Consider the following 12118-nt stretch of genomic DNA (forward strand, 5'->3'; position numbering starts at 1 on the left):
GAGTTAAGTAGCACTTGGAATAAAACTGTATTCCTTTAAAACCAAATTATGTGGTATTCACTAAGCCAATGTTTATGGAGACTTACCGTATGCTAGGTATTGGAGAAATGATGATGAGAAAAAATGACCTAATTTTCATTAGTAAACTCCACTATTTGAATTTTAGACATTAAATAAGTGCACATAGAGTATTTCAATAGAATCTTGATAAACTGTAGGAATTAGGAAGTCATGAGAGTGTATGTTAGAAGGTACTAATATCTTCAAATATGTTCTAGTTCAGCTAGTCTGTCCCTGTGCTCTTACCCTCCAGCACGTTCTGTCTTAGTCCTGAAAAGTGTCTGCTTTCCCACCTCACTCTTTCTTAGTCTCTCCCAGTTTTTCCTTTCATCCCAGGTCTCTCTCAGGCACAAAGTCCCTCCGTAAACCAGTCTTGAGAGTTTAGGAAGGCAGGGATATTTCACGTGAGACTTGGAGGGTGTAAATGAGCTAAGAACAGTGTGACTGAAGTAGAGGGAGCAAGGGGGAGAGAACTGTGGCGGAGAGGTGGCTTGAGCCAGGTTACGTAGGGCCTTGCAGACCATGAACGACTTTATATTTTTATCCTGAGTCTAAAGTCATTAAAGGTTTTTTTTTCTTCTTTTGACATTTTATTTTGAGAATGCCCAAACATTACAGAAAGTCTCAAGGACAGAATGAACATTCATGTACCTTTTACTTAATTGTATCATTTACAGTATTTGCTTGATCACTCTCCCCAAACACAGGTACCATTTTCTTCCTTTTGACTAAGCCATTCAAAAGTAAGTTGCAGACATCCTGACACTTTATCAGTACGTTATTTAGCATGTATCTCCTTAGGTTAAGGACACTCTTTAACATAACCTCAGTTCCAGTATCACTGAAAAAAATGAATTACACTAATCAGTAATCATTTCATATTCAAATTTCCATAATTATTTCAGAAAAGTCCTATATGTGTTTAGATTTCTGTATATGTTTGTATATGTGTTATATATTTGTGTGTATGTATAAAAATGAATATATGTGGTGTGCATCATTTTTAAAGTCAGGATCCCATCAAGATTTGTTATTATATTTGGTTATGTCTTTGTAGTCTCTTTTAATGTAGACCACTCCCCTCCTCCTATCCTCTGTCCCCGCCCCCTGTTTTTTGTATTTTTTTTCCCCTACAACATTGATATTTTGAAGTGTCCAGGCCAGTTACCCTGCATTCTGGATTTGTCTGTTCCCTTGTGGAAGTATTTAACGTCTTCCTCTGTCTTCCACATTCTCTGTATGTTGATAATTAGACTGAAAGGCATCGTTACTCGTAAGTTAAAATTTTTTCATAAGAATACTTCATGGGTAATATTGTGAAATTTACTCGCACCAGATGGGGAGGCACATAATGTCAGGATGTCCTACTACTTGTGAGGCTAAGTTTGGTCATTTGGTCACGTGGTAACCACTGCCTGTCTCCCTTAAAAGGTACATTTTAATTTTTGCAGGAGTAACCTGTGAGCTATTGTAGTATCATGTGACTGCCTTAGTCCCCAACAGCTTTTTACTTGGCACTCCTTGATGCTCCTTCACTGAATGTTGTGGTTTTTAAGTTTTTATTTATTTATTTTAAGAGAGAGAGAGAGAGAGAGAGAGAATTCCAAGCAGGCTCTGCACTGTCAGCCCAATGTGGGGCCTGAACTCACATACCATGAGATCAGGACCTAAGCCAAAGTCGGACACATAACCGACTGAGCCACTTAGGTGCCCCTTCACTGAAGTGTTTTAAGCAGGCAGTGATGTGATTAGGTATGTATTTTTAAAAGATCGCTTGCTGCTGTGTGAAGAATGGATAGGAGGAGGCAAGAGAAAAAGTAGGGAGATGAGCAGTTAGGATGAGGTTATGGTCGTACATTTGGGAGGAGGATGGCTTGAACTAGGATGGCAGAGGTGGTAATTTGGTGGGTTTGAGATGCATTTGGAGATGGAACTGAGAAGACTTGCTATCAATTAGCTGGAAAGGAATAGTTCTCAGGTTTCTCACGTGGGTGAACTGTGGTGCCATTTACTGAGGTATAGTGGTTTGGGTCAGGCTTAGAAAGAGAGATTGTGAGGGTTGTTTTGGACATGTTAACTAAGAGATCTGGGACTTAGAAGAGAGGTCCGGACTGAACATGAATAAATGTGGAAGTCATTAAGTCTGCAGTTGGCATTTGAAGTCATGGGAGGGGTATAGGATCAAAAGGGAAGAAGTTTAGGAATAAGATCTGAGAAGCAAAATATATAAAGATTGGGTGGAATATCCAAAGAAAAAGGAAAAAGAAGGTCTGGAGAGAGAAGGGGAAAAGCAGTTGTTTTACTATAGCAGCCAAAGGCAGAGGGGGGTTTTACAAAGGGGAAATTGGCTAACTGTTACTAGGCAGTGAGCGGCGGAGTCCGTGTGGTCTGGCAGCATGGAGGTTACTGTGGGTGATTGCAGTGAAATCCTGGTTGTGCTGGGTAGTGGCACATGGGAGGTGAAAAAAAATCATAGCAGGTATAGACATGAGAGGGGCAGCAGCTAGAAGGGGTAGCAAGATTTAGGGAGTATTATTTTTGAGGATGGTAGAGACTCCAGTATGCTTGAATGCTTACATGGTATTTAGTGGCAAGAGAAAAGATGACAACACACAGCAGAGAGGAATCACTGGTACAACGAATTTGCTCGGAAGGTGGGAGGTAATGGGATCCTGAGCTCGTGTGGAGGGACCTGGGTAGGCTCTTCCCTGGTGCTTTATTTTAAATCTGCCAAATATAAACAATCATTTTAGGCTTTCATTCTTTGAAGCTTTTATTCCTTTTCATTTTATTCCCATAGGAATTTCTCACAAACAGTAGCAGCTATAACTTACAGATGGGTGATCTATGATGTATCTTATTCAATAAAATGTTGGGTTTATCTGCACCAGAAGGGGAAGAGTCTGCTTTTTTTCCTTTCCCAGCAATGTCTAGGACAGTAGAAAATGAGCCTTGTTCTTCACAGTCAGCTTCGAAATACAAATAAGCCTGTTTCAAATGGGATACGTCCTGATGTAAGATGCAAACAAGCCAGGAAGCATCCTTTTGGTTTTTAACTCAAGCTGTCACCTCATGTATTTCCCAAATTGCTCTTATAAAAATGATTTTTCACCTTTGCAGTTACCAAACAAAAGCCTAGTTCACTGAAGTAGGAATGGAGAAGGGAACAGATAGTCTAATCCCTATATGGCTCCTTCTGTACCAGAGAGCTTAATTTTCCTCGGGTGTGGAGACCAGAGAACAGGGTTCATGAAGTGAATGCTGATCAGACTCAGGGTTGTAAACAAACCCAATCTTACATCACTGATGCCATAATAATGTTTGGTGTTCATTTGTCCCATATTGGTCATTAAGAGCTACTCTGTCCTTTCAGCATTGCTTGTTACATGCTCAAAAGCATCTATGTCCTGAATTTTCCTGCCCTAAGAAATGAAATCCACTACCTTCCAAGGAATTAGAGCTGAAAATTTGGATGATGGGGGTGCTCATGAGCGGTGATGGTGGGCAAAAGTGCTGCCACTTATGTTTTAAGATTGAGTTCATGCAGATTTTTTTAAAATGTTTTTAATGTTTGTTTATTTTTGAGAAACAGAGTGCAAGCAAGGTAGGGGCAGAGACAGAGGGAGACACAGAATCCAAAGCAGGCTCCAGGCACAAACTGTCAGCATAGAGCCTGAGGTGGGGCTTGAACTCACGAACTGTGAGATCATGACCTGAGCCAAAGTTGGATGTTCAACCGACTGAGCCACCCAGGCACCCCATAATTAATGCAGATTTTTAAAGATAGTTTATAGCAGGAGGGTAAATCAGGGACTTCCTAAAGCAGTGAAGGAAGGAAAATATTCTTTTCCTAATAGTCCACTCTATAGCTGTACTTCAGTCAGTGGCTGTATTCTTTCTTGTGCACCACCTACTGGGAGGTAGTGAGGGGTGAAAAGTGTAAATTCTCTTTTCCTGTTCATATAATTTCAAGAGTTGCCCTTCACAAGTTCCCAGAATTAGTCTTGTGTTTTAGCATTTTATAGAGCCTTTTACAATGAGATAATTTCCCTTGGAAAACTTTGCCCATAATAGCTTTCATTGTCCAAATAGTTTCCCAAAGGCTAGCCAACTCTGAGATTTTATCTTCATCATTGATGAATATTTATTAAACATCTCTTTCTGGATACACCATTAAGAGCATGCTTTGTTGTTTTTTTTTTTAAAACTCTGACTTCCCCCAAGTGAGTTCCCCCAACTTGTAAATAGCAGCAGAATCATTCTGGAATAATCATAATCGCAGCTAACCTTTATAGCCAGACATAACTTCTTTGGCAGAGCTTTATACATACATCTCATTTAATTCCTATGTAAGAACTATATGAAGTAGGTTCTATATTTTCTTTTATAGATGAGGAAACTGAAGTTTAGAGAACTTAATGTGCCCTAGGCACATTTTAAAAATACTGATGCCTGGGTCTCACCTTCAGAGATTCTTTTTCAGTTGATTGAAGGGGAGGTTTGAGAATCTGTAAGCCCCAGGTGAGTTTAATATGCTTTCCAGGTTGAGAACCAATGCTCCATTGCTGTGTTGTCCAGTATGGCAGCCACTAGCCACATGTGGCTATTTACATTTATTAAAGTTAAACAGAAAAGAGTCACAGTAGCTACATTTTATTTAAAAAAATTTTCCCCAAATCAATACAGCTTTTATTGCATCTTTAAAATTCACAAACAAGTCTGATAAATCGTCTGGCATCTTGGTATTTCTGTAGCTAGACAAGTTAGATTTTATTCATCAGCCTGCTGAACTGTTCCTTTTTCAGAAACATAGATACCATCCAAAAATTTTCTGATATCCTTGTTTTTATGTAGGTACATTTTAAGTGTTCGATAGCCACATGTGGCTAGTGGCAACCAATTTGGACAACAGATATAAAGCATTTCCATTATCAAAGAAAGTTCTATCCATGGGACAAGCTTCACAGAGTCAGTGCACACCCGTGTCACCTTGCTGTGTCTTTATTATTTTTCCCACCTTTGGGCTAGGGAAGGGTAACTAAGCCACAACCTAGTAACTATTTGGAAACGTTTGCTTATGAGATCTGAAGATGGCTCCTGGTGAATGTAATTGGGTACATTTATTTTACATCTCACTTCAACTTTCTGCAAAACAAGAAAAATGATGACCTCCATTCTCTAAAGGATGGTGTAGAGGATTTTGCTAGAAGGGTGGGATATCATCTTCTTTATTGTGGACATTTCATGTTCATGCTACAGGATAGATTCCTACAAGAAGAATTTGGGTCGACAGGTGTGAATATATTTAATCCTCTGCAAAACTGTGTATCAGAGAGGTTGTAGCAACTTCCTTCTTATTTGAGAATGTTTTTCCTACTGCTCCCTTGACAGAATTGATTATCATTTTAAAAACTTTGCTAATTTGAAAGAAAAAATATGGTGCCTTTAAAAAAGATTTTATTTTTGTAATTACTAGAGAGGCTAAATTTTTAACTATGTTTGCTGAAAATTTCTTTCTCCTTGTGATCATAGAACATAAAAGGACAGGGTAAACCAGTAGTTTTTTGCTGGTAGTATCTTTACTTTATAAAAATAGTCCAAGTGGTACATAGAACTTTTTTAACTGTTATAATTACTATTTTTGTTTAAGCTTTAGTATAGTGTTACTTGGTTTCTTAGTCTGCTGTAATTTTAAAGAAAAGTTATTATTTTATACTCAGTAGCCATAACAGTAATTTTACATCTAGTAGAATTGTTACTATTTTTATCTGATAAAATTACTCTTTTAAATTCTTTTGTACTTAAGATATTGCAATAAAATGTACTTCTAACAATATGGTGCAGTTTTAAATGTCATTAAAAATAGTCACAAATGATAAATATTATAACAAAATTCTCATATATGTCTTTGAATAGCCTTCTTAGAGAAAATTGGCGCTTTTTTGGGGGGGGGGCACCCTGATTCTTTGACAAAGGACCTAGTGAAGTATAACTGAGGAAATACTGCTATTCACTGAAGTAATGATTGAATTTACATGGCTAGCTAATTGTAGTTCTGGGACCAGAACCCAGGTTTCCAGATTCCTTGTTAAGTTCCTTTCCTCCTGGAAATCTCCTATTTTGGGTAATCACATAAACATTAGCACTGGAAGTATCAGTTTCTGCATAGTGCCCTCAATGGTAGGTCTTTGATGAGAATATCTAGTCTATCCACATAGCAACAGCTGCTAGAGATGATGGACATCTTACACACTGAAGGAGGGGTGAAGGCTGAGGGTGTTCTGGAGTGATGGGGTAAGTAAAGGCAGTCAGGGCTCATCTGGGAGGACTGCTTTGTGCCACAAACTCTTCTTTGCCCTTGGACCAAGGCTCTTGGTGACCCAAATATGTGTGGGTATGGTCCCAACACACATTTGCTTTTATTGGCCCAGTTTGCCTTCCATTCCAGATAACAAAGAAGACTGGAAACTTTCTGTAAAGAAGAGGTACATTTTTGTTAAACTGGGGTCTATAGCTATTAGTAATGGCCTGGGAGGCAAGCTAAATAAGAGAGCAGGGCAGTATATGTATATTAGGAGAATCTTATGAAGCTTTGTAAATTTCTCTAGACACTCATGATTTCATATGTAGGAGTGTATCTCTATTCATTTTCCTGTTCTTTAGTAGCTCATCACAATACATTGCTTATGTGTGTGCTGAGTAACTGTGGAATTAGCAACTTGTTAACTTATTAATAGACCATTTCTAGATTTGGGGAATAATCTCTGTATTAAGTTGAGGCAGAACGTCTAAAGGAATAAAAGTCAGGTTAAGTGACTTAGGAAACTTTTTATTTGTCTCCTATTCTTTTCAGCTCTACTAAATACCTTCTTACTTCTAGGAAGTTTATGTGTGTGTTACAGTCCGAAGTTTGACTCTTGGGAAAAATTCACATATTCAGTGTTTTACTTTCATAAAGGTACATGCCATTTATTCTTATTTTTTTTTTTACTTTTACATAATCACTTTTTCCAAATGGTAGCAAGTTAGATAAATTTTAAAGACTTATTATCTTGTAATGAATTTTATCAGTACATTCTATACCTTTATACGTATATAATACATGTTTCCTGAATAAATTCATTAATGATGAATACAGTTAACCCTTGAACAACGTGGATTTGAAGTGCACAGATCCACTTACATGCAGGGCTTTTTCGATAAACACAGTAGAGTTCTATAAATGTATTTTCTCTTCCTTACAATTTTTCTTAATATTTTTTCTTTACTGTTAGAGTACAATGTAGAATGCACATAACATATATGTGTTGACTGTTTATGATAAATGTTAAGTGATAAACATTACAACAAAATGCTTCAGATCCTTCTATCTGAGCACAACCCATCTTATAAAGTCTAATATTATACTCGAAGCCCAGAACAAGTACTAGATGGTGATTGCACTTGTGATCCATTTTCTCTGCTGGTTTTTGGAGAATGATGGGGAACCATGAAATCCAGAAGTCAGACACATGCTTTGTCAGTTTCACAGCTCCTAAATGTTGAGAGTATCACATAGAGTAATAGCCTTGGGTGGGATTCCGGCTCTTTGTTTCTTACCATTCTTTTCTTGGCTTCCTGTTCTCTACCCACAGGGCACGGCAAGACCTTCACTGCTGCTCTTGGGAGTGTTGACTCACATGTGACAAAGGGCCTTACTTTTCTCAACCTTGGTGAGTGAGAGGGAGATGGGTCTCTCTGCTCTGACACTCCTTTCTAGTACATGTGATACTCAGCCTTTTATATCTCATTTGTGCACCCCATTTTCTCCTACCTCTTCAGGACTCGGATTGTGAGGACAATCACTGACCTCTCTGAAACCTGATAGGGGAAGGTTTTCTCTGGACACATTAGCACCCGTAATTTGTCTGTTGTTCAATAGTCAACTGTATTAAGTTAGTTAATATTTTTATAATATATTTTTTCCTGACCTATGTCTTTTTCAAGGCTTATAGACCAACCCTAATGGACATATTTGTGTCCCTCCATCCAGATCAGCCTTTTGGGGGGGAGGGGGATGCATCTCCCTTTTTAGAGAACACAGGCTGTGAGCTTTCCTATGTTTTTAGTAGGAAAGAAGCCTGGGCACACATCTCAGCCCTTCTGAGCCTCAGTTTCATTATTGATTGTAGAGAGGACAAAGGTCTTTGAAAAATCGTCCATTTCCTGTTGCTAGAGCCTTCCAAGTCCTGTAAATGATTTACGGATCAGCTTGAATGTGTTGATTTTCATTGAGTAAATATGGTAAGGGAACTTGAGTGTTAGGTTGGAACATATTAATGGAATCTATAATGAAGAAAATAAAGAAGGAGTTTATTGTACCAACCTCCTGAAAGCTGCTTTTGCATGTCATTTGGGGTGAGGGTCACAAACAGGTTAGCACAGAACTAAATAACAGAAGTATTGCTTGCCTACCCAAGGGACATGACAATATTTAAAAAGAAAAGCTTCAGCTTTAGAGCACATGATTCTTTGATGTATTCCCCTATTCTTGTTCCCCAGTCCTTCTACTATCATGACAAAGGCTTAGGAAAGTGTGATGTGAGGGAACTTGGCAAAATGAAAATGAAAATGATAAGAAAATACATAAAAAATATTTTTCTTTTGAATGATACTATTGGTGAGGTATCTAAGGCTGAGTGGGCTAGTATGTGGCAAATGTTAACATGAGCTTTGAACCTGTGGGAAATTACTTTAGAGAGGCCTGATTCTACTGCTTCCTGTGGTAAGAGAGATAAATATAAGGTTTCCTGGGTCTGAGACTTGATTATTATCAAGTAGCGAATGCTACATCAACATCCCATCTAAGAGTGATAGGGGAAACTTTCCACTAAAAATAACCTTAGCATTTTGTGAGGTCAAAGGTAGCCTTCCTTTTTTTCCCCAGAGAGTGACTTTAAAAAAGGGCAGGCATGATTTAATCTATGGTCTTCAGACCGTGGAGCCAGCAGAAATACTAGAGCTTTGTAAAAATAGGCTATCTTACATAAGTTATCTTTCCTTCTTAAACACATTTTATCTCATAGGCACAAAATTATACCCAGGATTAAAACTATTCCAGAAGTAATTTTTATGACAACAGTATTGCTTTGTGAGTGATGTATTTTTTCCTATAAATTGCATGCAATTTTCCTGATTGCTACCCTATTAAAAGGGGGCTTATATTGATTAAAATACTAAAGGATTGGGCTTTGGGGACGTTTCCTATAAATCCCAAACACCTCTATATAAGAAAGATACATTGGTAAATAAAAAGCTATCATTTTGAAAAATGAATACTATATGCTAAGTTTGTTATTTAAATTATCTTGATCCTTAAAACAGTTCTGTTTGGTGATGTTATCCCCATTTTACAGATAATGAAAGTGAGGCTCAGAAAGGCTGAGATGTGTACCCAGTCTTCTTTTAGTGTCTCATGTCAGGGGCACTGTGTTAGTTTCTTATGGCTGCTATAACAAATTATCACAAATTTAGGGCTTAAAACAACATAAATGTTGTCTTAGGGATCTGGAAGTCAGAATTCTGAAATCTGGAGTCTTGAGGGGCTAAGCCAAGGTGTAGGTAGAAATGGTTCCTTCTGGAGATTCTGGAGAAGAATTCATCCTTGGCCTCCCGCAGCATCTTGAGGCCAGCATTTCTTGACTTGTGACCGACATGACTCCCATCTCTTTCATCCTCACATGATTTTCTCTGTAGTCCAGTCTCCCTCTGCCTCCCTCCTGTGAACACATTTGTGGTTCCATTGGGTCCACTTGGATGTTCCAGTATACTCTCCCCATTTCAAGATCCTTGATCCCATCTGCAAGGTGCCTTTTATCACTTAAGGTAACATATTCACAGGCTCTGGGATTAGCACCTGAATATCTTTGGGGGTCAACATTTGGCCTACCACAGGTACTGTTGACATTTTTGATGAAACAATACTTTTTGTGTGAGAGTGTCCTGCACATAGAGGGATTTAATAACCTTTACTCCCTACCACGCCAATGACTGGGACAACTCAAAACACCCTGACATATTTCCAAATGCCTTGTCTCCCAGGGACAAAATTACCACCCTAATTAACTGGTTAAATGCTACGACTAGGAGTTAACTTAGATCATTTGATGCCTAGACCCTTTCCACTGTATGCTATTATATCATTATTTGTGTCTTTCTACTTAAATGTTACCATAATAAGAACATTATTGCAACCATTTGTGCTATAGACTTGAACATCACTTAATCCCCTGTGACTGAGAGGGCACTTCTAAGTCAAATCATTCAAGTTTTACATCCTCTTTCCCTTCCTTTCCACTGAATGCCTTCTATGCAAATGATTTTTTTTTTTTTTTTTTTTGCTTCTTAGGGAAAAAAAAAAGAGTCCAGCTGGCTCACTTAAAATCTAAATGTGTCTTCTATGTTAAATTCACTGCTATTGCATGAATTTTTCTGTTTTTCTAAGGTCCTAGAAAAATTATTGGCAAGGGCTACTTCCACCTTCCCATTCCCCAGAAACCTATTTTTATACCTTGCTTCAATCTGTGTACAAATGTTCTTGGTACAAAATTATCTAATGCAGGGACTGTGAAGGTGTGAATTCTCAGTTAGCTATGCAAGGAAATGTATTAGTATTTCACAAAGCATCAGAGTGCCTGCAGAGATTGTTTTGATGAATATCAATTTAAAGTTTCTCTAAACAAAATGACGATGATGATAGTGATGATGACAATGAGTGGGCAAACACAGGAAACTAAATTTTAGAGCATCCCCAAGCTGGCAGAAACTAGGAAGGAAATTCCCATTTTAAGCTGTTCCCAGACTATCCGATAAAGGAAGAATTCATCTTGCTTGATTTTTTTTTCTAATTTGTTTTCAGAGGTCATTTAGGTTCATATAAAGCCACAATTCACTTAGAAACGGAATTACAGATGCCAATTAAGATAACCATGACTAAATGTGTGAAGAAAATTAGCCACAGGTAGAAATAAATGAGATCTGGCTAGTGAGATGAAATGTACTGATATAAGACAGCTTATTATTATACTGGTCAAAACGTTTGTGTTTTTAAGAGGCACAAAGAGGGCTACTGTGAAGTTCTGGGCTTTATCTTTGCCTATGTAGCTCTTGCCACATGCAGATAACATAAATCTTTCTCTTCTACAGACTATTACTTGGCTGTTTACTTACCTGGTCATTTTTTTCATCTACTTAACATTCAACATCCAGACCTAATCTGCCACAGTTTGTTTCTGACAGGTATGGTGATATGGCTGTAATTTTTCATTCATGAACATGATCCATTTGGGTTTGTCTTGGCAACATTTATATTTGGGTGAGAAGAGTTTCTTTTATTTGCTGATGTAATTTTTGTTTTTTGTTTTTTGACCAGGAAACAGTGAAGTTGTTGATATGCTACCTCATAGTCCTTTACAGTCACTGTCAGGGTCCCTGGTACTGGATTGGTGTTCTGGAAAGCTCTATAGGGCACTCCTCAACCAGTCATATTTATTACAGTTCCTATGGAACACTCGGCTAGACTGTGAGAAGATGGCTGTGTTGCACTGTGTGCTCTCCTGTGGTGGAGACCGCCGGTTCCTGGAAGCCAAGGTGGTTATGTAGCTTAAGTTTAAAAACTGGCAAATGGACAACACCAAATATATATATTTGTGGTTGAAATGGATGGAAGTCATTTTTGTTTGTAATAATTAATTGAAGTTTATGGTCTCCATCCTAACTTGAATATTTTTCTTGTGCTTTTTTATAGACCCCCCAACTATACCTCAGACTGTGAGCATGTCTGTTCTTTTGACTACTGTCTTTTCCATACTGTGAAAAATGGTAGCTATATCAGTAACATTCCAAGAAAGTGCTCAGTGAACAGTAAATAGTTTCTCAAATATCTACTTTTCCTCCTGGTCTCTATATGATATATAGTGTCAAAACAACTAAATCTGATGGCATATATTTATTATATTTTAATAAAGATAGCATATATTTACACTGCATGATATAATTGAAGAAGCACTTTCACACACTT

At 37.9% G+C, this 12118-nt stretch overlaps 1 protein-coding gene across 12 annotated transcripts in view; it reads left to right on the forward strand.

The window, feature by feature from the left end:
• The window catches only part of GSAP (gamma-secretase activating protein), a 204561-nt gene that overhangs the window by 155075 nt on the left and 37368 nt on the right, over nt 1-12118 (forward strand). For 10 of the 12 annotated variants that reach the window (XR_008296891.1, XR_008296890.1, XR_008296892.1 and 7 more), the window contains 4 exons: nt 6914-7018; nt 7695-7772; nt 11245-11337; nt 11471-11688. Coding sequence is in view for 8 of the 12 variants with exons in the window: in XM_053218582.1 (XP_053074557.1) it covers nt 6914-7018; nt 7695-7772; nt 11245-11337; nt 11471-11688 (494 nt within the window). In the remaining 4 variants the exon portion in view is untranslated. The remainder of the gene's footprint in view (nt 1-6913; nt 7019-7694; nt 7773-11244; nt 11338-11470; nt 11689-12118) is intronic. The other 2 variants (XM_027071740.2, XM_053218579.1) reach the window with 2 other exon arrangements.

The sequence above is a fragment of the Acinonyx jubatus genome, chromosome A2, assembly GCF_027475565.1.
Source record: "Acinonyx jubatus isolate Ajub_Pintada_27869175 chromosome A2, VMU_Ajub_asm_v1.0, whole genome shotgun sequence".
Lineage (NCBI taxonomy): Eukaryota > Metazoa > Chordata > Mammalia > Carnivora > Felidae > Acinonyx > Acinonyx jubatus.